At 34.4% G+C, this 27,470-nt stretch overlaps 1 protein-coding gene across 6 annotated transcripts in view; it reads right to left on the reverse strand.

Annotated features, from left to right (window-relative positions):
• DNAJC13 (DnaJ heat shock protein family (Hsp40) member C13) overlaps positions 1–27,470 on the reverse strand; it is a 122,980-nt gene that overhangs the window by 70,691 nt on the left and 24,819 nt on the right. For 5 of the 6 annotated variants that reach the window (XM_089911138.1, XM_022582504.3, XM_089911139.1 and 2 more), the window contains exons 3-20: positions 21,375–21,450; positions 20,424–20,573; positions 19,615–19,656; positions 16,720–16,920; positions 14,211–14,417; positions 14,024–14,119; positions 13,561–13,652; positions 12,070–12,236; positions 11,882–11,961; positions 11,630–11,799; positions 11,079–11,178; positions 8,849–8,956; positions 7,985–8,140; positions 7,180–7,236; positions 5,013–5,134; positions 2,633–2,708; positions 2,262–2,357; positions 1,351–1,494 (exon numbers count right to left, since the gene is read on the reverse strand). In XM_089911138.1, the coding sequence (XP_089767264.1) occupies positions 1,351–1,494; positions 2,262–2,357; positions 2,633–2,708; positions 5,013–5,134; positions 7,180–7,236; positions 7,985–8,140; positions 8,849–8,956; positions 11,079–11,178; positions 11,630–11,799; positions 11,882–11,961; positions 12,070–12,236; positions 13,561–13,652; positions 14,024–14,119; positions 14,211–14,417; positions 16,720–16,920; positions 19,615–19,656; positions 20,424–20,573; positions 21,375–21,450 (2,140 nt within the window). The remainder of the gene's footprint in view (positions 1–1,350; positions 1,495–2,261; positions 2,358–2,632; positions 2,709–5,012; positions 5,135–7,179; positions 7,237–7,984; positions 8,141–8,848; positions 8,957–11,078; positions 11,179–11,629; positions 11,800–11,881; positions 11,962–12,069; positions 12,237–13,560; positions 13,653–14,023; positions 14,120–14,210; positions 14,418–16,719; positions 16,921–19,614; positions 19,657–20,423; positions 20,574–21,374; positions 21,451–27,470) is intronic. The other variant, XM_089911140.1, reaches the window with a different exon arrangement.

Genomic DNA, 27,470 nt, shown 5'->3' on the forward strand with positions numbered 1-27,470 from the left:
TGTGTTCAAGTGTATGCTGGATAAATGTTATATATGAAATCTGATGCCAAAAACTTATTTTCAGTATAATTATACCCAACAGCTTGAAACAATTGTTATTTCAGAAATGGGTTTAACTTCCTGAAGTCAAAAGCTTGTAATTTTTAACAACTGTGAAAATCATTCATTTCATATCTATAGACTTTCAATTTTCAAATGCTATAGCAATATTATCATGACAAGACATGCACTGTCTTTTATTATAGGTGCTTTTATTATTGACTTCCTTGTACATCAAAGCAACCCCAAAGGACAGAGAAGGGAGGTACTGTTAATTCTGATTTTATGAAAGAGGAAAGTGAAATTCTGAAAACCCGTAACTTGCCATATGGGTTAGTAGTAAGTGACAGAACCAGGCTCAGATGTAGGTTAACCAATTCAAAGTTCAGTATTCTCTTTACTAGCCTAGACCTCTGAAAGCCTGTTTAATGATTCTTTATAGTGCATATGTCACTCATACAAATTAGCATTAATTCATTATGCTCAACTTCTAAAGAACTCAATTTTGGTATCAATTTCAGATGGATACACAAGACAATAATATTTCTGTTCTGTTGCACCTGATGCCTTATGTTTAGACATTCTGGAAATTCAAAAGAAACATGTTTGTTTCAGAAAGTTACTTATATTACTTTCCTTGAATAAGAAAATAGCTACCATAAATAAAGAGATGGTTAAAGGGAAAGAATATAAGTGTGGTCAACAAAAACTGAGATCAAGTCAACTTCTCCATGAAACCTTAAATCATTCTTAACCACTGCACATTCCATCCTAGATAGAAGGATGAATATTACTGGAATTAGGTTCTGTAGCACATACTACATGCTGAAAAATGAGACTAAAACTGTTTCAGATCTGATTTTGATTTGAGGAGCTAATAATACTGAAATTTAAGTACATATAGTAAATTTAATTTTAACAATGTGAATCTTATTTTCAAAATACTTGTCTAGCTAGCTCTCAATAAAAAAGCTAAACAAGAAGGGCAACTTTATTTGTCTAGCTACAAAACAAAGTTCAGAGAAGGAAGGAAAAAGATACATATGAATTTAAAAGTCTGGAAACTGGAAGTTATGGGGAGAAACTTATGTAAGAAAGAGTGGAATTTTATATTAACTAACTAAAATCCTAACCACTGACTCATAAAACTATGAATTAAGAAAAATTTATATAAAAATATAATCAGAATTAAGTGACATTTCTTCAGGTGTTCGGTCAAAAGTATCTGTACCATTTTTGTGAACAGCAACAATTGAAGTAATCTAGGATATATGGAAGTGCTAGAAATTCGGAAGAAGACTTTATTTTTACCTCTTTTTGTGCAATGCCCATTCTATCCCTCCAATGCATTAACACAAGATCCACTTTTTCTTTGGCAAATTTTTCAACTTCTTTAGCAGCTTTACCAGCTAGTCTTTGCCACTCTGGAACTTTATTAAATTTTCCATACTGATCCTATAAAATAACGTTGAATTCCATTACAGTCCTATAATTTCAAATTTATTTTAAAAATCTAATTAAAGCCAAGTTGCACTATTTTACATGATTAAATGAATACTGAAAAAAAATAGTGAAAGAACAAGGTGAAAATTTCTACAACAAATTATACATTTTGTCCAAGAAATCTTAAACTTTTCTACCTAGTTTTCAAGATGAATCCTTTTAGAGGGATGGCAAGATATAAGTGGGAGATGGGTGCAGACAGAAGTGGGGTGAAGACAGGAAAAGAACACATATAAGACATTATTATAATAGCATATCTTGAAAGATGTTAAGTAATTTTCTCAAAGATAGCCCAACATTAATAATTAAGATAGCTCTGTAAAGAAAAAAAGCCGTACATAAATTATTTTTTTCAGTAACGTTTATCACCAACATTATCACCTTCACCAACATTTATCAATTACATATTATGTGCAAAATATCACCTTATACATTTGAAATTTTTTAAAAAATCCATTCGTGAATATACCAATATGCTGAGTTAGAGAAAAGAAATACAAGATTACTATTATTCATAAAATTAGATTGTGGTGATAATTGCATAAATGTAATGATTATAGAATTGGACAGTAAAAACAGGTTAAAATTTGGGGGATGTAAATTTTACCTCAATAAAGCTGTTAATAATAATAATTTAAAAAGAACACTACTATTTAACATGTGTTTCAGAAAAAAGTACTCTTTCATCCCGAAAAGATACTCAGGGCAAGCATATTTACCATTGCTATTTTCACATTATCTCTAACATGCATCCGATCAGCATCCTTCTCAGGAACTGGATCTGAGCTGTCCAAGTAAGCTAGCAAGCCTGGTGGCTAAAAACAACAATCAAAAACAAGATATAAAGTCCATTTTCAAAACAACTGCACACACACACAAAAAAAACCTAGCCTTCAAAACCCAAATAAATTAATACTATGATTTAGCTATTAAGCATAGCATTTATTATATGACAACTCCTTTGATAAGTATCTTTTACATTAAAAACAAACAGATAAGCTAAAAAAACCCTTAACAGTATAAACAACTTATCAATGAAATTTTATTGGGCAAGAATATATACATTTCTCCAGTTACTCAACTGACTTACCAAAATGCGTTTCAACAAGTTTGTTGCAGTTACATTATCAGCTGTCCAGAGTCCCACTAAATGTCTACTCAGCTGTCTGAAAAAAGCAGACGTTGAGAAAGGTTTGCTTCTTTATCTCAGGTAGAACAAAAAGGAATTTTTAAGAACAAAATATAAGAAATAAGACTACAGTAAAACAAAAAAAAGGATCAAAAAAACATTCTATCACTCTGTAATAACCTATATGGGAAAAGAATCTAAAAAAGAGTGGATATATGTATAACTGATTCACTTTGCTGTACACCTGAATCTAACACAACACTGTAAATCAACTATACTCCAATAAAAAGTTTTAAAAATCATTCTGATGTTAAATACTAAAAATTAATATTTTAATTTGGAGAGATGTATGAGATAGTTAATTCAAATACTACTAACGTTTTAGTATTTTCTCCAAACTAAAATGCTTCCTTGATGAACTCACTAATTTTCAATGGACCTGAACATGAAGAAGTAGGTTCTTACCACTTTTAAAGATAGGGAAACAATTAGACTTGATAATATAATTAAGTTTGTATAACAAATCCTGCTATAGTGACCAGAGCATTCTGGAATTCTTTGGAATTCTGAACATGAGCAAAAGTCAACTATGTCCTAATATATACTTTTTGACAAGGTCAGAGATAGAAAATATTTTCAGTTTTGGAGTCTGAACAAAGACTTGAAGCATTTTTGAGCTAAAAGCACATTTCGGTTCAAAGTGAAAATCTAAGATTCACGTTGAAGCTATGACTTAGTCATTTATTAATCTTAATCCCCACGATGATATCTGCTACACAAACTGGAAGCTCCTCACAAACAGGGTATATATTTTATTCACCACAGACCATTCTGTGCTTTGATAAGGATTCAACTGCCATTTGCAATAAGAATGAGCATGAAACCTGTGAGGGGAATAACCAAATAACCATCTACAGGCTTATGTATTTATATGTTATATTCCCAAAAGAAAAAAGTTCAATAGGAAAACCCAAATTGTGCTTTGTTCTGACACACACAAACACACACACACACACACAAAACTACTAAAACTGTTCACTCTTATGCCTATTTGGAAGCTAACATATTGAAGTAATGACACTTGTAATTTCCTTCACTGGCATTTGGTAGGTATCATATCAATGATTCCTAAAAAGGTTTTAATTAGGGATAAGAGATAACATTTTATAGCAGCAATTTGTAAAAGATAAAGCAATGCAAATGAAATGTAGTATTTCTATTATAATTTGACAGCTTTTCAATATTGTGATTGATCACAGTAGGGAACGCAATTGATTATAATAAAAAGGAACACAAGAAGCAAAGGGCTAACATGAAGGGGTTTAATAGAATTAGACATCAAATAGTTTCTAGTGTAACGAAAGATGGTGCTTAGCATTGCTAATAAGGCAGTAGACCAAGGAAATAACCTTCCTTTTATATTTTTTATCCTCACAAGCAACACAGAAGACTACTTTTCTGACTAACATTTACAAGTGAGGGATGCAGATAGCTTCTTATAATAGTATAAACAGCAGAAAACTATTGGCAGGGCAGCATACTACAACATCCAATAACCGAACATAGGTGATAAAAAAAATGAAATTTATATTTCCATAACAAAGTAAGCCTAAGTCAGCAATTTGTTATTTCAAAAGGCCAAAAAGAACATGATTAAAACATTTATTATATATATATTTTTAACTAATATGAGTCATGAGTAATAATATGGTATGCTAAGGATATAGGAAAGGATCACATGTCAGGAATTATAAAGAAAATTAAAAGGGCTGGAATTCATATAGCCTGGAGTAAACAGATTTATGTGTTTCCTCATATTTGAAGGATTATTATTTAAAAAAAAAGACTTGCCAAAGGGAAAACTGTTTAACTACAAGAGATTTAGGATAGGCTTAGATTAGGCTGGTTAGATATTAAAGTTTTCTTTATTCTTAGAGTACCTGACCAAAATTATTTGAAAATTGACTAGGTGGGTCATCTACATGCAAGATGGTCAGGAAGAAATAAAAGGAGAAAAACCCTGGGGACATGTGGCTCTAGTTCCATAAGCTGCTAGGCACTCTTTTCCATGTTCCAGTCCCATGACTATGGGTATAGAGCCTGATGAGCAGAGAGTGGGGGGAAAAAAAGCAGTTTTATTTTTTTCCTCCCAAGTTATGCAGGGATAGGGACAATGATCATTTAGGTAAAATCCTTCCATAAGGAAAGGAAAAGAACTGGGTGAATCAAAAGAAAATGAAACATTTGTGTAATTCAAAGACTTATTCTGTTTGTTTTACATAATATCTGAACCCCTTCTCTAAACAGCAAGTTAACTTATAGCAAATTAAATTTAACCTACCTATTTGTAAGCATCCTTTGATCTGAGCTTATTGTGAACATCGCAGTATGCAAATGTCGAGGTAAGGCACCTTCACTTAGGGCAAGCTCCTGCATTTTTGTAGCAATTTCTTTGTCACCTTCCTTTGGAAAAAGGGTAAGATGATCCCTAAAGCAACAATCTAAAGCAAGCTATCCTGATTTTGTAAAACTAATTTTACATCTCTAGATAAAATTATTCAGTATACAATATAATAAAAATTAAAAATGCCACTTCAATTATCCAAAAATAACATAAGCAAATAGTAGTCTAAGTCACTTAAAAAATATTATTTGCCTTTGGAATGAGGTTTAAATGTTCCCAGATAAATTTATCTTATGAATTATACTTTGCTTAATATTAAAATTAGGTTCATTCCCTTAGTATATATAATATCAGCCAACGAAGGGGAGAGGTGACTCACAGAAATCAGCAATTCCTACCAAAGACATCTGCAAACCTGGTTTGCTTTTGTTATTAAAGATATATTCATTTTCATGGTGAATACAATTCTTTATCTTTTTTAAAGAATGATGTGATGTTGAGGTAGTTCTTTCTATTCTGATGTCACTCTGCATATTTAGACCCACTTTGACAAAAGGGTAGGACAGATAGAACTATTAATCAAAGGTAATCATAGAATTATGAATTAAGCAAGCAGTGTGATATTTAAGACAACCTGTCAAAAAGTAAAAATGCTCACGTTATTGAAAAAAAGTACAAGTAAATAGAATAACTGAATATGCAGGAAGTATACAAATATACACAGTATGAATATGTACATATATCATTTTGACACAAATGAACATGTAGTATGTATATAAAATATACATAGTATGTATATGTACATATATAATTTTGAACATGGTCTAAGAGGAAATTTACCAAAATACTAATAGCAGGTGTCTCTGGATGGTAAAAATACAGGTGATTTATTTATTTCTTGTTTTTTTCTGAACAACCCAATGTTTCTTAAAAGATCATATACTGCTTTCGCAATCAGAAAACAATAATTTAAGATACCTGCCAGGATTTCAGTGTAAATAAAGCCTTCCTTACACAGACACTGGCTGTAGTCACTGGCTACAAATCTGATACATGTGGCTTGCACTGAAGTCAAAGTTGGTTTTTTGGTTATACCTGCCACTCATTAAATATTTCTGAATGAATGGCAATATATTAGTGGATCAAGGTCAGGAAGATAATTTTGTATGGTCTCACGGTCCTAACTGTCCTTGGTTACTTCAAGCTCTGTAAGTGAGAGATGTGGTTCTTACTTTGGAAGCTAATATTGAGCATAGAACCCATTAGCTGGAGGGGGAAAATTAGCCTTTAGCTGCATGTATACACTAAAAATGCAAATAAACCTTGATGTTCCAATCAATCTAATGTCTATAATTTTTTTAATAGCTGCTTATGAGTATACTAATTCTGTGCTTATTATTTAGCTACTTGTTATATTTATGAGCTATAATGGCAGAATTTTTTGATAAAAGAAGCAAACACTCTTACATTTTAACCAAATTATTACTAAGACAACAGAAGAATACAAGAATTCAAAAGCCATTAGACTGATATTGTAAATATCCAGTATGTAAGTTCACATTCATAGCCCCATCTCATCTTCCAGAAAACATATAAGGCTAAAGCATCTATCCTGGAGAAGCAACAGCTCATGTCCACCAATAGTATGTCCTGATCTCTAGAGCTTAATTACATATGCAGGTTAACATGAGGAACTTTTTGTTACCATACTTATTTGATACTACTTGGCTACAAACTAACTCCATTAACAGATTTCCATATAAACTCAGTACCTAAAGTTTCGATACCATCACCACCACCATCCCCAAAATAAGAGGAAGAGAGAAAAAATGCTAACTTTTCTTTTAAAGTAAACCAAACAAATAATGGAGGACCAGAAAGATTCATTTGCTCTAAATCCACTTAAGAACTTTAAATTCTTAGTTTATTATTGAGGACTGTTTCTGCAACTAGTTTAAAACTAATCTAAGGATTTAAAATTACTTTTCTTACCCAGAAAAACTGCATATTTTCCATAAAAGACTGAAAGGTAATTTTGTCAGCCCAAGTTAAAATAGCCAATCAACATTCAAGTAAGTTTAACATTTCAAAATTGTTCTCTCACCTCTATTATTGCCTTCATAACCAATCCAGCTCCCTTTATAATTGCCATGGAAGGATGCTTCAAAATAGGGAGAGAAAAGTATCATAGAATAAAAGAATCTTATCCCAACATATTTAGCTGTTGCTCTTAAGAGGGATACACAATTTTATGCAAGGTATAAAAGCCATAAAATTAGTAAAGGCTACATCTCAAAGTCAGTTCACAGTTTGGTTTAAAAATGTTAGGTATTCTTACAATATAGCTTCACACATACTTAAAACAAAGAGTTTATAGTAGTAGAAAACAGCTGGCACTTATTTGAATATATATTCTACTTACTGGAATGATATCAAATAACTATGGTATTGAGATAATAGAAATCAACATTTATAATATAAACATAAAATATAAATATCATATACACACATGTACATAATAAATATTATGGTATTATATGAAATAAATATTTTCAATTGCTTACGAACAGCCCTGCTAAAGCTCATCTTATTATTTGGAAATTTTGTAGGGAACTACAAAAAACTACAAAAGGGAACTTTGGGTCTACCACAGAAAAAAATGAGTTTTTCACTACTTCTAAGATGGAAAAGATGGGCAACAGTGTCAAATAGTGGTCAAAGGCTATCAACAGAGCTCTATGTGAAACACAATGAAATTCATGGAATTAAATGTCCTAAAATGATAATGTACTTAGGCTATATTTATTTATATTACCACAGAAGCATACATGTACTATTTTAAAAACAAACTGACCCAAAAAGTGTTTCTCTTAGATTAGTTGTGATCTGATAAAAGTATAAGCTCTCACCTGAAAGAGTTTAAAAAGTGTTCTTCCATTGGATGCTACCATCTCCAAGAGCATATCAAACTGCTGCCCTTCTGTTGTCTCACTATATGGAGCACAGAGGGCAAAAGTAAGGAAGTCCAAGAGTGAACTAATAACTAGGGCACCAGTCCCATGATCCTGAAACAAAGTAACATATTGCCTTGGCTTAGTACAGAGAGCTTCACTTAAAACATAGCAGTAATGGGTTTCTTTCTGTTATTCTATATGTTAGAAGTAAACACTTAATTTCCCTACATGAGTTTCAAAGTACTCTTAACTTGAGTACTACTGGAAGCAATACTTGTTTTACTAATGTATCAAATCCACAGTGCTTACCATATCTCAAAGGGAAAATAATTAAAATTCTGTCAAATTTCTAGAGAACCAAGACTCCTCAAACATATATAACTAAGGTTAATGTGTATTTGTATAATAAGCAATCTTTGACAACACTTGCAAAACTCTGGCAATTTGTTCATATTCCTTCTAGATGTTATATACTGCCTATCTCCAAAACTGTTACTAATGACTGAGGAACAAAGATTTGGCTTAGTTTTTTTTTAAGCAACTTATTTCATAATGACATTTTTAAAGAGAGAGAAAAAAAGCAAAAATCTGTGATATAACTGTAAAAATTTAAAGGCTTTGCAACTTACCCTTTCCAGATAAATGGATATAGTCCTAAAACAGATTATTTTATTATTAATGTCCAAGCTAAACCAATACTGACCAAAAGTTGAGGGCCACAATTTAAAAACAAAACAAAAAACTCTCCATGCTGTACTTACACAATACCTTTAAATATGTATGGTATCTCTCATTAAGACAAATTTAATTATAACTTACCACATGGGAATTAAATTTCTCCAGTAAGTTTTCCAGAAACTTCTTTGAAGAGAGAAGAGAAGCTTTGTTTAGCTGTTCTTGTCTTAAGTCATAGTCATCATGCATGGGCTATTGATTAAAAACAGTGATAATTCATAAGCAGTGGCATCACACAAAAGTCATTTATAAAGAGTACTCATTGAACACTGAAAGAACTAAAAACCATAGCCTTTAAAATTTAAGGCAGAAAGGAATCTCGTGATAAGAGGGCAGAAGTGATCATTTCTCCTGGGTCTGATGAGACTTCGTGGATGATCTGCCTAACAAGTAACTGTAGGTAGTACTGCACAAGGTAATTTTGAGAGAAAAAGTCACAGATCTCCTTCTTAAAAAGCAAATGACATCCATTCTTCCTCCTCCAATTTTGTAATATAAATTTGAAATGATAAAACTTAGCATTTAAAAGTAAGTACTGAGCAGTTCCCTCGCTGCGATCTATTGAAAGTCAGCCCTCGACACAAGGGTTTGTAAAAAAAAAAAAAAAAAAAAGTAAGTAAGTAAGTATTAGCAGTAAATACTTCCTGTCTCAAGATGATTATCTTTTGACTGCTGGAGTAAACTAAGAGCATAAAAAGGATTCCAGCATGACAGTTAAGAGTAAAGATCAAATCCTAATTCTGCTACTGACTATAACCAAGCTTAGATACAGTTAAATTATTTTAACTCTCTTAGTTTCATTTTCCTCAGCTACAAAGTGGGAATAACAGTACTTACCTCACTGGACTATTATGAAGTTCAAATGAGATAATTCATGTAAAATACACAGCAAACACCTAATTTTTAATGAGGTCTCAGTGTGTTTACTTCACACTACTGTTATTTTATGTTCTAGTTATTCCACTAATTCTTTTTATTATTTTAATATTAATTTATTTGGCTGTATCGGGTCTTAGTTACAGCATGCGGGATCTTAGTTGCAGCATGCGGGATCTTAGTTGCAGCATGGGGGGTCTTAGTTGCAGCATGCGGGATCTTCGTTGCTGTGTGCAGGGTCTTCATTGTGGCATGCGGGATCTTTGGTTGCGGCATGCGAACTCTTAGTTGCGGTGTGTGGGATCTAGTTCCCTGACCAGGGATCAACCCCAGACCCCCTGAATTGGGAGTACGAAGTCTTAACCACTGGATCACCAGAGAAGTCCCTCACTAATTCTTTAATGGAATTATTTGTAGTAAAGATAATAAAATCCACTTTGGGGAATAAATGCAAGGTTTTAAACAAGTGATTACTTATGTTTACTGTATACCACTAAGTCTGCCTAAAAACACTTAATATAAGGAATAAAGTCTCATATACTCTACACAAAATTGAGATAAATCAGAAACTTGAAAGTTATATTGAACAGCTGCTTTTCCCCCCCAACAAGCTGTCATCAAGTTAGATTTTTACCTCTCAAACAGCTTTCAAATGTGCCTTCTTTAGCCCATCCTACCTCAGCATCTCATGTCTTACATGATAATTTGCTCTACCCGCCTCTTAACTTGACCTCTAATCTACACTCCACATACCATCCATGAGCTTTCTAAAATTCAAACATGGTATGTTATCACTCCTGTTGAAAAATCCTTCAGTTGTTCCTTACTAAAGCATACAAATCTTGCTTCTCTGTCTGATACAAAAGGCTTTTTATGGCTGTCTCTGCATACATCTCTAGCTATAACTCCTAATCCCATGTGCCCCCATACATATGTTATGATCCAGTCATATTCAATTATTTGCTGCTTCCCAAATATGCTTTTGCACATGCTATTCCTTCTTCCTAGGAAAGTCTTCTCACAGCTAGAAAATACCTGCCTGCCTCTCAAAATTCAGATCAAGGTAATGTCTTCCAGAAAGACTGGCTTAGAATCTTTTATCTTCTCTTCATCACAAAACCAAAATTAAGTGCTGCTTTTTACGGATCCCATGGCTGCTACTATTTTATATTGTATACGTATGCCTACCTTACTAAACTGTTAGCAATTTCAAGGAAGTAACTTTGCCTTAACATCTTTGTATTTCTAGTACATAGCATGGTGCCTAGTTTATGCTAAACAAATGTTTATTTGAATAAGTAGATTGCTATGAGAGCAAGTTAGGAAATATAGAAACACTGAATTTGATTGGTACAATGAAAATCTGGATTTGTGGAAGTTTAAACCATCAGTCAACTTAAACAAAATCAGTTTACTTAAGAAAAACACTAGTACTTACACACATGAGGGCACAGAGCATATCAACGGCTGCGTGGATTACTCCATTGTTGCTCCTCTTGAGTGCTTTTACTACCTTCACTCCTAGACGCTCCCGAAACCTTGTAGAATAAAACAACAGCATATAGTAGCAATGCCTGAGCATTATTCTATTATTCTATTATTAAAATATAACATAAATCATCTTAAGTTTCTATTGCATTACTATAGCAATTACATATTCTGAATCCCATCTGTGGAACATATGAGTTATCACAATAATTTTTTTCTTTCAAGGGGAAGATTTTTTTTAAGGTTAATTAAAACTAAAAGGCATAAAATTTCCCATTCAAATTCACTAAAACAGAGTCAGTAATATCACGGGTGAATGAATAAATAAGTCAGAAATATCATTTCCATTCACCTTCCTTTTTTATTTCTCATGAATAGAAACTACTATATCACCATATTAAAAGGTATCAGGTTTTACTCAGATATAAAGAGGTAAACTGTTGATTATTTGCTATTTTGAGTTGTTCAAATTCTCTGAAGAAAAAAATTAAGGCAACTTACTTTGGAAGCTGAGTAAAGGCTAGAAAACCAGCTTTGGAAGCCACAAGCCTCCTCACAGCCTGGAACTGACTCTCAAGTTCTGCATTGGAAGCAACAACATCCCCCTCTTGGGACAATAATGCCGTTATGGCATTATTGATCAGTTTTTCTTTGTTTTCTGAGAAGAGACCCTAGGTAAGGAAGAATAGTTCAAAGAAGTTTCCATACCAAAAGTTAATGACAATGAACATATTATGATACAATTTATCTTACATCCTGCGTTACAGCATGGAGAACTCCACTATATGAAATATTAGCGTTGAACCTGAATACAGCATCTGCAAAGTTGCCATCTGTAAGGAGATGAAATGTTCAAAAAGATTTAGAGATCTGCATTATATTTCTTAAATTATTGTTAAGTAGATGGATGGAAATGCAATTACGTTTAAATCAATACTTACTTGGAGGTGTAGCCAAGAATCTGAGATGAAGGCTCTCTACTTCTTCATCGACGGGCATGCTGAGTAACCCCCATCGTTGACCTTTATGAGTTGATGTCATTTTTACACAAACATCTCTGTTACCAGAGGCTCTTACTCCATCCAGCAAACTTGCTAATAAGGAATCTCTAAGCAAAGTTAAAAATAAAAAGGTTTTAGGATTGATAATTTAGGAAAATTTTGATTTAGAAGGAAGCATAGGCCCTTTAGCAGGTTACCTGCTCAGGGGGGCACTCTGGGTACAAGGGAAGCTAAAAAGAGCAGTGGCATTAGGAGAGAACCTGACATTCCAATACTAGCTCTTCAGTTTGCTGTTACATACCATGTATGAGTTACTAAAGGCATGGAGTGTTAACGTTTTCCTCGTTTTTTAAGATTTTTAACAGTTTTGCTGAGGTATAACTTACAAATCACAAAATTCATTCAATTAAATCATACAGTCTGGTAATTTTTAGTAAATTTGTACAGTTGTGCAATCATTATCACAAACCAGTTTTTGTACACTTCCATCACCCCAAGGCAACCATTCATCTCCTTCTGTCTCTACAGTTTTACTTTTTCAAGAAACTTCATCAAGAGAATGAAAAGACAAGCCACGTTTGGGAGAAAATATTTACAAAAGACATATCTGATAAAGGACTATTACCCAAAATATACAAAGAACTCTTAAAATTCAACAATAAGAAAAACAATCCAATTAAAAAATGATCCAAAGTCCTTAACAGAGACGTCACCAAAGAAGATATACAGACAGCAAATAAACACATGAAAAGGTGCTCTACATCATATGACATCAGGAAAATACTAATTAAAACAACAAGATACCACAACACCAATATTAGAATGGCCAAAATCTGGAACACTGACACCACCAAATGCTGATGAGGATGTGGAACAACAGGAACTCTCATTCACTGCTGGCTGGAATGCAAAATGGTTGGAATGCACAATGGTACAGCCACTTTTGGAAGATAGTTTGGCAGTTCTTACAAAACTCAACATCCTCTTACCCTATGATCCAGTGATTACATTCCTTTGTATTCACCTAAAGGAGTTTAAAACTTACATCCACACAAAACCTGCACAAAATTATAGCTGATTTACAATGCTGTGTTAGTTTCATTGAGTATATTTATATTAAAGTAACTTGCTGCCATTATCCAAACAATTTAAGAATGAAAGTGAAAGGTGCTATTTTTTAAATACTTTAAAAGTGTAAGTTTCAGAAATACACTTTATTTTTCATCCTTTCATTTAAAATCAAGTCACCATTTTTATACTCTTTAGAAACTTGAAAACTAAATGAAGGACATTTTACATATGCAACAAAATAGAGTTGTCTTTTCCTAAGTTACATAATTTTAATGTAACTTATGTAATGAAGCACTTTAATGAAGCACTTTGCCTTGCACATACTAGGATCTTAAAAGCTAGAGGAATTTAAAAAAATACCTCTCTGTTGAAGAGTATTTCCGTATTTGGCCTTTTATAAACTCAATGGTAAAAAGTTGTGGGTTTTCTGAGTCACAAACCAATGCAAATACCTAAGGAAAATAAAACACAAGTTCCACGAAAGACATTTAGTTTTACAGTATTTCATTAGAAAAACTACACATCATTTAGCTAACAGAAGTCAATATTTAAAGATGTAACTTGTTTATAATATCAGACTTTAAGAGCCACTTAAAAGTCTCATTCAAATTTTCACACAATATCAAATAAAAAGTTTTCATTGTATACTTGGAAAATAAATTTTGCAATATTCATTGTTCTAAGATCAGTAAATACAATGAAGAATACAGATTCTTCCTGTTTCCTATTCTTTAGGCATTAAAAAATATTAAAATAGAAAGAAAATTATTCTAATTTATCAATAAGGAGAAATCTCATTGAAGCTAATATTGTTGAAACTTACTTCTCCTAAGGGCTTCAATGTTGCAATATTATAGGTTGCTGGATCACGTTCCACTAAACATGTTTCTGTAAGTGCTAGAATTCTTTTTATAGGTTCCTTCAAACAAAATTGATACATATTAAAAAATTATTGAAGAAAAATGTCAAAATCAGATGAACAAATTTTTACTTTTAACATATGGGCTTACCGAATGTCTAGGTGATATTTTTTGGACTACAAACTCTGCTAAAGATGTGATGGATTCATCAGTGCTGTATTTCCCAAAGCGAAGATTCAAATATTGCTCAAATTCTAAAGGTTCTTTTCTGATCCGCAATGAAATACCTATATAGTTGCCAGCATGATCTATTGCACTTTTGATAATTTCTTCTCTTTGTTCTGATGCAAATAAATGCTGCACAAATTTTGAAATTTAAAAAGTCAGCGTTGAAATAACTAAAATGTGACCATAGTGAAATCAACTCATAGGAAAGTGACTGAAGGGGCACTTCTAGCAAAAAAAGGTAGATCTTATCAGAAGTAAATAAGCAGTGTGCTGTGGCTGAAATACTATTATTAAATTAAAATCACAAAGTCTGAGATAGAGAGCCTGGCAAAATAATCACTGAATAGAAATTATCTCCTAACTTCTCAGAGTCTGGTTCTCATCACCGTGTGGAAAACAGTGCTCTGGGACTTCCAAAAGAGGCCCCAGGGACCCCAGCTAAGTCCAGTCAGGGTGTGGGTACTATGTGGACAGGATTCCCAGTTTCAACTAAGGTAGCTCTGACTTCGTCTGTTTTTATATGGTGGACTTTCTTGCAAGATTACCTTGAAGAATGTTTAAATGTTTACAAGTCATTGGCCTATGAATATTACAAACCAACCTCCAGAGTGTATTACAAAGGTTAAGGATATATTGCTACTTGCATTTGGTACCTGGAGGCCAGAAATGCTTAATATCCCGTGAAGGGCAGGGCAGGAGAATCCCACACAAGAAAGACCTGTCCTGCCCAGAATGTCACTAACTACCCCGCTGAGAAACACTGGATCAGATCATGTTTTAAAACCTCATTTTATTCCCAGCAGCATATCTAGTCACTATGGATGCAACAGGTACCAGATGAAGGTTTGCTGAATGGATCTGTCATGGTCTCATATTTGTAGTGAATGTCTCATCTTAGCTAGTGTCTTTTAAAAGGCAGACAGTATGCTCAGAAAGTGGATGATTAAAATTTAAAAGTGCTTGATGCCATCAAGCAATAAAAAATGTTGGCAATTCTTATCCTTAATGTTTACCTTATGCATTGTAAGGCTTGGTGAATTACTGTGATTCTGTTAAGGTCTGTGAGGCCATATTCCTGTAATTAGGTATGTTTTCCACCAAGGTGTTAATTATAAATTTCCACCACCCAGGGAAGAGAAAGACCTTTGGACAGCACTATGACAGCAGGCTTTAGGCTGCTTTAGTGTGGGAGAAGGAACTAATTTTCTCTTTGGGCCTTCACCTTTTGGGTCTAGACTCAGAGGTAACAAAATGTCTACATGTACATTCCTAGATGAGGGACACTAGGATGGTACCCATCATCTGGGTAAGCAGTGAAATCTAGGATGAGTAAAGGCCTGTAACTCTGAAGAGTTAACATATTTTGTAAGTCAGATTGTTCACCCCATCCACCACTTTTTTTTTTTTTTTTTTTTTTGCGGTACGCGGGCCTCTCACTGTTGTGGCCTCTCCGGTTGCGGAGCACAGGCTCCAGACGCGCAGGCTCAGCGGCCATGGCTCACGGGCGCAGCTGCTCCGCGGCATGTGGGATCTTCCTGGACCGGGGCACGAACCTGTGTCCCCTGCATCGGCAGGCGGACTCTCAACCACTGCGCCACCAGGGAAGCCCCACCATTCTTTTTACTTCCCTTTTGCTACCCTCTAGCCTCTTGTATATCCAAAAGACTTGCCCTGGCCCTGTTACCCAGGGATGGATAATTTATCTACAGAACATTAAATCTTGGAGTAGTGTTCCCAGGACATTAAGGTAGCTATGGGAATTAAAATTCTCAAGAGAAAGGATTCTTGAGAGTAAGTTCAGCTGAGCCTCTCCATGTGGACCCTCTTAATGCTCATCTTTGAGATGTGGGGTTTAATTAAGGCAGGACGTTTCTTATAAAAAAAGATGGTCATCTTCTACAGCTCAGCTTCTACTGCCAACATACAGGGCATTCTGCCATACCCCCAAAATTTACATATAATTCAGAATTTCAAGACAAAAACATGCAATAAATTCCAAATTTGAAGTTTCAATGAATATTCAGATTTCAGATTACAAATAGCTGGGCAAAGGAAAGAAGACTATAAAAAAAAGATTTTAAAATACCTTTTCAAAGAAAGCTTAGAAACCTTCAGGTAAGACATTAATAGTAATGAAAATAAAACTGTAACTACCATTTATTGAATATTAAGCCACACACTGTGCTAAGCATTTTACATAGATTATCTGATTCGATCCAAAAAACAAAAACCTATTAACATACCTATTACTCTCCTCATTTTATAGAGCTGCAAATTGGGATTCAAGCTCAGGTCTCTTTGATACCAAAGCCTGCACTCATAATACATATCATACTTCCTCCCTGAGGACTCAGGAAATTTCAAAATTAACTCTGCTGTCCTTCAAATGGTCATGTCCCTTTTAAAATGGCTTTTTAAAAACACTACTTACCAATCTACTAAATCCGCCATAAAGTATACAAAACCCTCCTTGATAATCAGAGAGATCTACAAAGCCTTCAATATTTCTATAGTCATAGGAACAGAGGACTCTGTTGGTTGCAGGATTAATTTGGTCAAAGCCTCCTGGTGTTACTTCCAAAATGACAGGTTTTCTTATATCACTCCAGTGATGCTTATAGCAGTTATATCTCTAGAGAGAAAGATAATAATACTTTTAGATTCATATTTAAGTTTACCATAAAACACAGTTACATTTAACTTACCAGTCACTACTGAAACAACCAAAAATTATAAATATGTAGAGATACTATCCAAATTGTTAAAATCATTTTTATTTTAGACATTTGGAGGTTTATGTTTATTCAATTAAGAATGTTCATGCTAACTGAAGACAGTATGTCCTTTTACAATTAACGAAGGTTTGGGTTACAATATTTTGTGAAACAATTTTAAGTCACCTTTATGCAAATCTATAAAAAAATTTTTTTAGGGAAATCCTAAATAGAAATGTTATTCTTCAAGAGTTCTATTGGAGAAAAGATTTCAACTTTTGTTAATGGATTTTAGAAAAAAATTAGATTATAGTTGCTTTACAATGTTGTGTTAGTTTCTGCTGTACAACGACGTGAATCAGCTATATTTATACATATATCCCCTCCCTCTTGGATCTCCCCCCACCCCCCACCCCCCGACCCCATCCCACCCATCTAGGTCATCACAGAGCACTGAGCTGAGGTCCCTATGCTTCTTTTAACCAAGTTAGATATAGAAAAGAGCTAAGTCACATTTCAGGGCTGTTACAGTATTCAATTTAAACACCATAGTCTTTTCTAATCACACCATTGGAAACTTATCTTTAGAAGTTTGATCTCATTAGCAAGTAAAATTCCATTTAGAGAACATTCCTTTGTAAATTAAAGTACCTAGTATCAGGAATAATTACAATGGTCAACATCCATTTACTACCCAGTTTTACTCTTAAAAAGAAAAAAATGTTTAATCGAGGCTGCTAACTAAAATGATGTGTATAGAATAATTTAAAATAAAGGCAAAATGAGGTAAAGAGAAAATAAGGATAACAAAATGTCAGATGTGTAGTGAACATTCCCTTGTCTACCCAAAAAGACCACAAAGTTTTCTACCCATCAATATGAAGAGGAACGCATGGTCAGTTACATGATTCTTAAGGTAAAAATAAACTGGTTGCTGCTCAAGAGTACAACTATTTCTAATACTAAAATAAGAGAAAAATTCTCTTGCAGGTGTTCAGAAAAGACAGTAAGGCATTAGATAATAAACACCTCCGCTAATACCCCAACATTAAACCCAGCAATGAAGTTCATAGGATCATACCACATCAATCCCCTCAGCATTACTGATCTATGGCATCATGCACATTATGGTTTCATAAAAGGAATTCTGCTGAAAGACAAAAAGGCCTGCATTAACCCAAGAATATATTTAGAGCCTTGATTCTGAACTAAAGGATGGAGCAGTGCCACACCTTTCCAGCAGAAGTGGGGGTAGAAGGGAGGCCACAAAAAGTGGTGCTTTTCCCAACTATGCTCGTTTACATGCCCCACAGCCCACTCGCACAGGATACTCTCCATTCCTCCAGCTGATAATCAACTGTCAAGTAAAGAGATTTGCCAAGGGAAACAAATCATTGTCCTTCAGGACTGTGGAGGCCAAGACAGTCTTGAGAGACCTTGATTTAGAGTACATCCAGGGGCAATGAGAGGCCTGAGGCCAAATTCAACTTATGTAAAATTGCTGTCCTTCAGGCAATCTTCTAGGGATACTGTTTTCACCACAAAATTTTGAAAAGTATTAAGTTGCTGAAGTTAACGGATATAAAAGGAAGCTTATAAACAAAATCTCTAAGTATGCTTCTGGAAGCAGTTGTTTTCCAAACAGATGAGATATACAGAAAACTCACCCACTAACATAAAATAACTATAATAAGCATACCAAATTATGATTTATATAAATCTGATTGTGCCTCATCACGTATAAGAAACAAGCAGCTCACCAAACGCCATTAAGCTATTTTAAATGGCTCCTGGGCAACCAGTCAATTGCTTGAGTTGAGATCAGTGAGGCTTTTGGGACACTAAAACAGGAATAGAACATCTATATACAGGATGAGGGCTTTCAAAAAAAACAGGGGAACAGTGCTGCCAGCATATGAGAGTTCAGATCCTGCCTTCTGCCAGAAGCTAGCGTTCTGGACAGTGCTATGAGTTTACACATTACTCTACATCCCCCCTATTTCAAGGGAGTGAAAAAAGTATCAACACCCATTTACCGTCCCCAGAAGACTCTGATTTAGTTTAAATGCTGCTGTAACATGACTAGAGAAGGCCTGGAAAAGTTAAATTCTAATGAGTAACCATGACTTCCTGAAAGCTGTCAGTGCACCCTGCAAAGCTTCATTATTGGCCAGATCCAGTGCAAGAACATGTAATAAGACAGTTTCAATACATAGACATTCTTAAAACTTTAATACTTCTGAAATAGGAATCTCCTACACCAAACAACTATTGCATGGTCTAACATTATCAGCAGCGTGAAGCTTTCTCTTGCTGTTTTAGAATACTGAATAAAGACTTCGTGAATGAAGCATTGTTTTTAATGCTGAGTTCTAGCTGAAGATTTTTTCCCAACTATCAGCAGTAACAGTCATAAGTCTAATTATTCATATTTGAGTTTCCTGTTAAATTACACTCATCTGTCTATCACATGATATCAGGAGACATTAAAGTTGTTTCATTTTTTTCCCCTTTAACTTTGCCATAAAGGGAACACACAGTTCATGGAATGATTTCTAAAGCACAACATTTGAAATAATAAAGATAGATATTAATAAATGTTAAATACTTGCCCTTCCTGTGATTTTTCCTTCTGAAAAATCAGTTCTAAATCTCTGAAAGAGAAGATATAAGCATAGTTTATAACCACAGATTGGTAAGAAAGACTCATATTTCAATTCAGTACTTTCTATCCAAAGTTAAAATCCCAACTTGGTAACCCTGATATTAAAAAATGTTATTAGGGACATCCCTGGTGGCGCAGTGGTTAAGAATGTGCCTGCCAATGCAGGGGACACAGGTTCGAGCCCTGGTCCAGGATGATCCCACATGCCGCGGAGCAACTAAGCCCGTATGCCACAACTACTGAGCCCACGTGCCACAACTACTGAAGCCCGTGCGCCTAAAGCCCGTGTTCCACAACAAGAGAAGCCACCGCACCGCAGCAAATAGTAGCCCCCACTCGCCGCAACTAGAAAAAGCCTGTGTGCAGCAACAAAGACCCAATGCAGCCAAAATAAATAAATCTATTACAAAAAACGTTATTAAAGTTATAGTTTAAGGATATTCAATAAAGTGTGAAATTTTACTGAAAAACAGGATAGATTAATTAAACGTAAAACTGCTTTGTTCTGTATAATGTATTTAAAAACTATCAAATATAAGGGATTAACCAGCCTGTCAGTAAGAAAAAAGTGAAAGTTTCACAGTGTCAAGTTAAGGGTCAATAAGAAAAAAATAAGCATAGTGGGAACAGGGACTCAGAACATTAATATTTGTAGTTTAATGTAACTGTTTCATTAAGAAAAAGAAGAAGAAGAAGAAAAAAAAAGAAAGAAAAAGAAGAGAGAAATTTAGTTTATTAACATGAAATGGTTCTTACCAATGCTTCTGTAAGAAGTTCTGTTCTGTGCTCTGTAGAAAATTTTAATGTTTCTGACTTTTTTCCACTGCCTTTACGAAATGTGAGGTTGAACTCTGTTCCTTGTCCTTTTCCAACAGGGCTGATGCTGCAAATGTCTCCATAAGGCCACTAACAAAAAGAAAGGAATTCTTTCAACTTGTGCTATACTATGGGGAAATGCAACACTTATTTTTACTACTTTAATTTCACAATCACTGATTAAATGAGAAAATTTTATAAAACAGTACTGAGGTCTAGAAACGGTTTTGTCTTACAATAATTCTATAAAACAAACTTCTAAAAGTTTTCAGTCATCAGAGACAATAAAGAAGTCCTATCCGTTTTCCAACTTCAATGATTGATGACATTAATCCAAAACAATTAAAATACATAGATGTGAAAAGAACTGGGGAATAGCATTTTATGATTACCTACAAATGTGTTAAAAACAGCAACAAAAAGAAGAATCTGTAAAACATACCTAATTTAGAATTAAAATAAACTAGAATATATTTATGTTTACTTATCCATATTCACATTAGTCTTGCCTTTATAGATAGTAACCTTACTTTCATTACAAGTATTTTCCAACCACTGCACTTCTGACTTATGTATGCCTGTATTACAGTAACAAGGCTACCTTTAAAATTATAAAGAATTTACAAATTTTACATTAAAAAGACTGCTGTAATCAATAGTAACATATTAAAATGTTATACACCTTAGAGCCTAGAAATAAGCACACACACGCCCCCTTTATTTATGCTTGGTCCTGAGCACTTAGCATTATATAAGCATATTAATCTTTTTCAGATTTGACACTTCTACCCTAAAGTACTGATTTCAGACAGGGAGTCATGGGTCAGGTTTTAACCTGGCTTTTAAAATTCAAATGGAGTTCAAACACCTAATAGCTTCTAACATAATTACCTGATTTGTTACTTCTAGGGTATTGGGATTATATGTAGTAATCGCATGGGTTCCAACTGAAAAGACACGCTTATACCTACAAAGGAAGTACTTAAGTTTAGTCTTAAATAAAAGAAACATTTTATAACAAAATACATATAACACAAAAGGAACATTTCAATAAATAAACAGAAATGTGTTAACTGATTAATGTGACTAAATATATCTTCGTTTTATATTCTCACATTTTTAATGTTCTGAAATGCTACTAGTATTAAGACCCACCCATCACTCATTTTACTGTGAAACAGTAAGATCCTTAAGTAGAAAAGTAAAACCTATGCAAGCAATCTTGTGCTGTTAGTATACATGAAGTTAGCAAATCACTGCCAGAGGATGCCAAAAGATTCTAAATGGGAAAATTTTATTAAAATAAAAAAGACACTGTACACTACTAATTGTTTCAAAATATCCTTTCGACAAGAACATGATGCAAATGAAGGAAAAGCTATGGCCTACAACTGGTCTGTCACACTACTATTCTGGAATCTAAATAATTTCTATTTAAGCAACTACCTATTACATTTAAGTGCTGCAATTTTATAAAAGTAGGAAGGCTACATCACAGACAAGCAATTTTCACTTCTCACTTCACTTCCTTCACTTAACGCAACATATATGAAGGAGAAAAACCATTTGGGTATCAGTAATCCTTTAGAAGAGAGAGCAATTCATAATGATAAAAGTGGAAACTGAATTAGAAAAATTTATTTAAAACTGAAGAATTAGCTCTTTGGAAATAAAATAATAAAATAGGTCTAAGAAAATACAAAAACAAAATTAGGAAAGAATTTATAACCATAAACACAGAAGAAAAAAATGATGTAAGTCTGTGCTGATAAATTTGAAAATTACGAATAAATCAACCCCTATATAGAAGAATTTAAGAAAGCTGCAAACAATTACACCCTAAAAAAGTACCAAGGCTCAAACAAGGAGATGAAATCTTAAAGGAACAGGTAAATCCTATGCTTCTTAAATTGTTCCAAGAAACAGACTAAGGACAGCCTCTCAATTCTTTCAGTGATACTAAAATCTGGTAAGTAAATACAAAAAAGAAAAAAAATACACCAATCTATTTTTAAATAAATACTATCAGTATGAATCAAATGGCATATTCAAATAGTAATACACCATGACCAAAGACAGTCATTTTAGGAAAACAGCTGAATATCAAAAGAATGTATTAATTGATAATATTTATTGAAATATCTATTTGTATTTTAATAAGAGATTTTTAAATGATCAAAAATGTATGTTAAACACAATCAGATGCCTTTTTTTTTTTTTTTTTTTTTTTGCGGTACACGGGTCTCTCACTGTTGTGGCCTCTCCTGTCACAGAGCACAGGCTCCAGACGTGCAGGCCCAGTGGCCATGGCTCACGGGCCCAGCCGCTCTGCGGCACGCGGGATCCTCCCAGACCGGGGCACGAACCCGCATCCCCTGCATCGGCAGGCAGACTCTCAACCACTGCGCCACCAGGGAAGCCCCCCAGATGTCTTTTTTAAATGTATGGAAAAGACTGTGCTTTTCTGCTTTAAACTACTAATACAGTAAAAAGGCACCTTAATCCAGCAGCCACTAGCTGACTCAAGGGTCACACACTAGGAGTATTCCCATTAAGATCAAGAGAGCTCTCTTTCACATTTTAATTTCCCTATTATTTCTTCTAATCATAATATTATATAATAAAAATGATGAAATTTCCATTTTGGGGAAAAACGATAGATTGTATTAATCTTCCATATTGCTATATTACAAATTTTTCTCCCTAATTTCATATGTCTAAAGTGGAATGGGAAACTAAAGAATGAGAGCCCTTCCTTTTTACATAAAAACATTCATTTGCTGCTTTCTAAAGTGGGGAGAAGTTGAAGGATTGGTGAAGTGGATGAGGATTTATCTAAACAGATAAAAAGTCTCAAAACTTCAGAAGCTTAATCAATTAATGGGAACAAAGAAAATCTTATTAAAGCAATATTTGCCTCAGAAGATTGCATAATGAAATCAAATGTATGACAGAAATATGAATTCACAAATTCTAACTTTTAGAATCATCTTGAGAGTCAAACATGCCACTTTTTGTTTTTTTTAATTTTTATTGGAGTATAGTTGATTTACAATGTTGTTAGTTGCAGGTGTACAGCAAAGTGAATCAGTTATACATATATCCACTTTTTTTTTTTTTTTTTTTTGCGGTACGCAGGCCTCCCACTGTTGTGGCCTCTACCGTTGCGAAGCACAGACTCCAGATACGCAAGCCCAGCGGCCATGGCTCACGGGCCCAGCCGCTCCGTGGCACGCGGAATCCTCCCGGACCGGGGCACGAACCCGCGTCCCCTGCACTGGCAGGCGGACTCTCAACCACTGCGCCACCAGGGAAGCCCTATACCCACTTTTTTAAAGATTCTTTTCCCATATAGGCCATTACAGAGTACTGAGTAGAATTCCCTGTGCTATACAATAGGTCCTTATTAGTTATCTATTTTATATATAGTAGCGTGTACATGTCAATCCCAATCTTCCAATTTATCCCTCCCCCCCCTTAACCCCCGGTAAACATGTTTGTTTTCTACATCTTTGACTCTATTTCTGTTTTGTACATGAGTTCATTTCAAACATGCCAATTTTTATAATCCTGAAATAAAACTACAGAACTTACTTATTTTACTCTGGGAGCAAAAGTGTAAGAATTAAATGCCTGAAATGTTCCAAATGTCAACTAATGTTGTCATATTCAAAATCTTAGAGGATCTCAGTTAAGAAAATATACTTTTCAATTCTATACTAATCTCCACACAACGAAGCCCTTTCTAATTTCTAACATTTTTCTCATGTAACTTTTTCATCCTGATTAGTGCCGTGCAAAAGAACTTTCCAAAATGATGGAAACATTCTGTATCTACACTGTCCAATTAGGTAGCTCTATTGAGCACTTGAAATGTGGCTAATGAGCAACTGAATTTTAAATTTTATTTAAACTTAAATAGCCATGCATGTTTAGTGGCTACCATATGGGAGAGAACACAGTCTAGATCCTGCAGCAAAAGGATGCTGGAGTGAGGTGCTCATTAGGCCCAAAGTACTGTCATGACTGGTAAACTCAGAGCTATCTTTCAGATAAATACAGAGCTCTAAAGCCTTCCTAAGAAGAGAGCTGTAAGAAAATTCTCAGGAGAATTCCCTTCCATTCCCCTTTCTTCCCCTTCCTTTCTTCTAAGAGCTCCCCATGCCTCTCTCCTCTAGAATGGCTGCTGGACTACTCTTTAACGTTAGGGCAAATACTTCTAGGTCATTTAAAACCTTTATAAGCAGCCCTAAACCTTCAAAGAGTATCTAAAAAGCCCCTTGGAGATCAGATTTAGAGATTAAAATCTGAATGAGCTCACATGTATGGTATGTTAGTTACACCTGCAATTTAAGGTTTTTCTCTTAAATTTTACTTTCACCAAGTCACTGGTGTCTTAAATCATAAAGAATAGACAAATACTCTATATATTCAAGGAGGTACATGTCTTCCTTATCTTTGAAACTCTAACTCCTAGCATAGTACCCAGCACTGCATAAAGCCAGGTACTCAATAAATGTTTATCCAATAGCTAAATAGACCAATCCATGCATTCAGATCTATATGACCCATGAGTTTACTCTTGCTTTTAAAACACAATATAAATCAGATAGCAATTAACAGCACACCAATTTTTTTCTTCATAACCATTGTGACACCAGGAAAAGACTAAGTTCATATCTTTAGGAAGAAAATACATTTTATTCATTATCTGTAATGAGAAATTGCCATTTTTTTAAAATAATTTTTATTGAAATATAGCTGATTTGCAATGTTGTGGGGTTTTTGTTTGTTCTTTTGGCTGCATCGGGTCTTCATTGCTGCACGAGGCCTTTCTCTAGTGGAGGCGAGCAGCGACTACTCTTCGTTGTGGTGCGCGGGCTTCTCATTGCAGTGGCTTCTCTTGTTGTGGAGCACGGGCTCTAGGCACGCGGGCTTCAGTTGTTGTGGTGCGCCGGCTCAGTAGTTGTGGTGTGCCGGCTCAGTAGTTGTGGCTCGCGGGCTCTAGAGCACAGGCTCAGTAGTTGTGGCACACGGGCTTAGTTGCTCTGCAGCATGTGGGACCTTTCTGAACCAGGGCTCGAACCCGTGTCCCCTGCATTGGCAGGCGGATTCTTAACCACTGCACCATCAGGGAAGTCTATGAAATTGCCAGTTTTTAAATCATAATAATTTAATTTGCAGTTCTATGGGTCTGAGATGAATCTCTTGGCTAATTCTTAAAAATTATCATACTAAAAACAAGTTCTTATTACAAAATATACAGCTACATAAAATCAACTACAAAAGGAATAAAGACTAAAGTAGACAAAATGAGAAATATATGACAGATGATGACATACACATGATGAAATGTGAAAGCAAACACCTTTGCCCCCAATGAAATTAATATTCATTATTAATATTAATGAAATTAATATTCATTAGTAAATATATAATATTCAATATATTTACTGCACTTGTTTCCTTTTCTTCAGGAACTAAAGCCACACACATCATTAAATGCCTGTAGGGAGTAGGCATTTCTTCCACTCCTTAAGTTTTCTTAACTCACAGATTTATTCCAATGTGATAGCCTATTAAGAAATGATTTACATTACCCATTAACTATAAGGTTATTTAGAATCAGGAAACTAATGATACTCAAATAAATTACAAAGTATTTGAGACAACTGCTTTCTATGTTGGGGCATTTTGCTCCCATAGCAATCGGTGATAAAGAACTGGGTGATAAGAACAAAAGATGTGCTAACAATAGTGCTGATAAGATACGAAAGATCATCTGACAGCAAAGCAAGACCGCTGAAGCAAAAACTGGGGATGTACTCCAGTTTTGGATCTTGATAAGTGATGTTCAGATTTTTTAACAGACAGATTAAATTTATATTAACTTACATGAAAACAAACACACTCCTGTATTAATTCCTGCAAATAAAAATGTTATGCTATTCTTAAACTTTCTAGTCCTTATGAATATTGCTTTCTTCTTTGAAACAACTTTTTATATCACGATTTTTTTCCATATGGCAAATTTTTTTGGGGGGGGGAGAGAAAAAACTAATACATTAGGTCAGATATTGCATATTAAATATTATCATGGATTGATCCAATATTAAATGAGCATAGTGTGCTGGGTTGAATGGTGTGGCAGTGAATAAGAGTCCCTTAAAGACCTGGTTTCCTCTGGGCAGATATTTTGTTTGTTATTTAGTTAACTAATTCAGACATCTGAGATAAACTTCAAAGTAGTAATAGCTAAGATACCTGTCGGTCATTGTATGAAAGTTTATTTCGGATTTGAATTTCTTAACTAGCTTATATCAATTAGGCATGTACAATAGTATCAAGAGATATTACAAAAATATTGGCCACCATCACAATGTCATACCCTTCTGCACAGAAATTCATATTATTCAGTTCTCTCAAAATAGAGAAAATTAAACATTACTTTTTTGTAAGGTATAGAAAAAGCTTGTGTTTATTATAAAATAATGGTTCTCAAATTTCTTGGGATAATAAAACCTTTGTGTGTTACTTTTAAAGTTAAGATCCTCAATCCTTTCAGTGGACAGTCTATGCAACAGGTCTCAAATAAGCCAAACACATCTAATCAGAGTTGGAAGACAGCTTTTATGTTACCTCATCTAGTCCTCATAACATACAGCTCGAACCCTTATAGTACCTTGAGTAAAGTTGGCTACTTTTAGTAGTTGACGACTACCAGTACGAGAGAACCAACTAACCTTCTATTTGTTTTCCAGTACTGCAGATATTGACTATTGTCCCTTAGTTCTAAGCCAATATATACTTCTCCACAAATTTCACCCTCTCGTCCAAGTTCTGTCTTTCAGCTTCACATGAAGCATACCTAATTTTTCTGCCAATCAGACTTTCAGTGCGAATTCTTTCCTAGGTTGAATACCTAGGTGCCTCAACCATTTAAAAGTAAGATCTGGGGGCTTCCCTGGTGGAGCGGTGGCTAAGAAT

This window comes from Delphinapterus leucas, chromosome 4 (genome assembly GCF_059928025.1).
Source record: "Delphinapterus leucas isolate spDelLeu-1000000601 "Yukka" chromosome 4, BTC_Dleu_Yukka2, whole genome shotgun sequence".
Taxonomy (NCBI): Eukaryota; Metazoa; Chordata; class Mammalia; order Artiodactyla; family Monodontidae; genus Delphinapterus; species Delphinapterus leucas.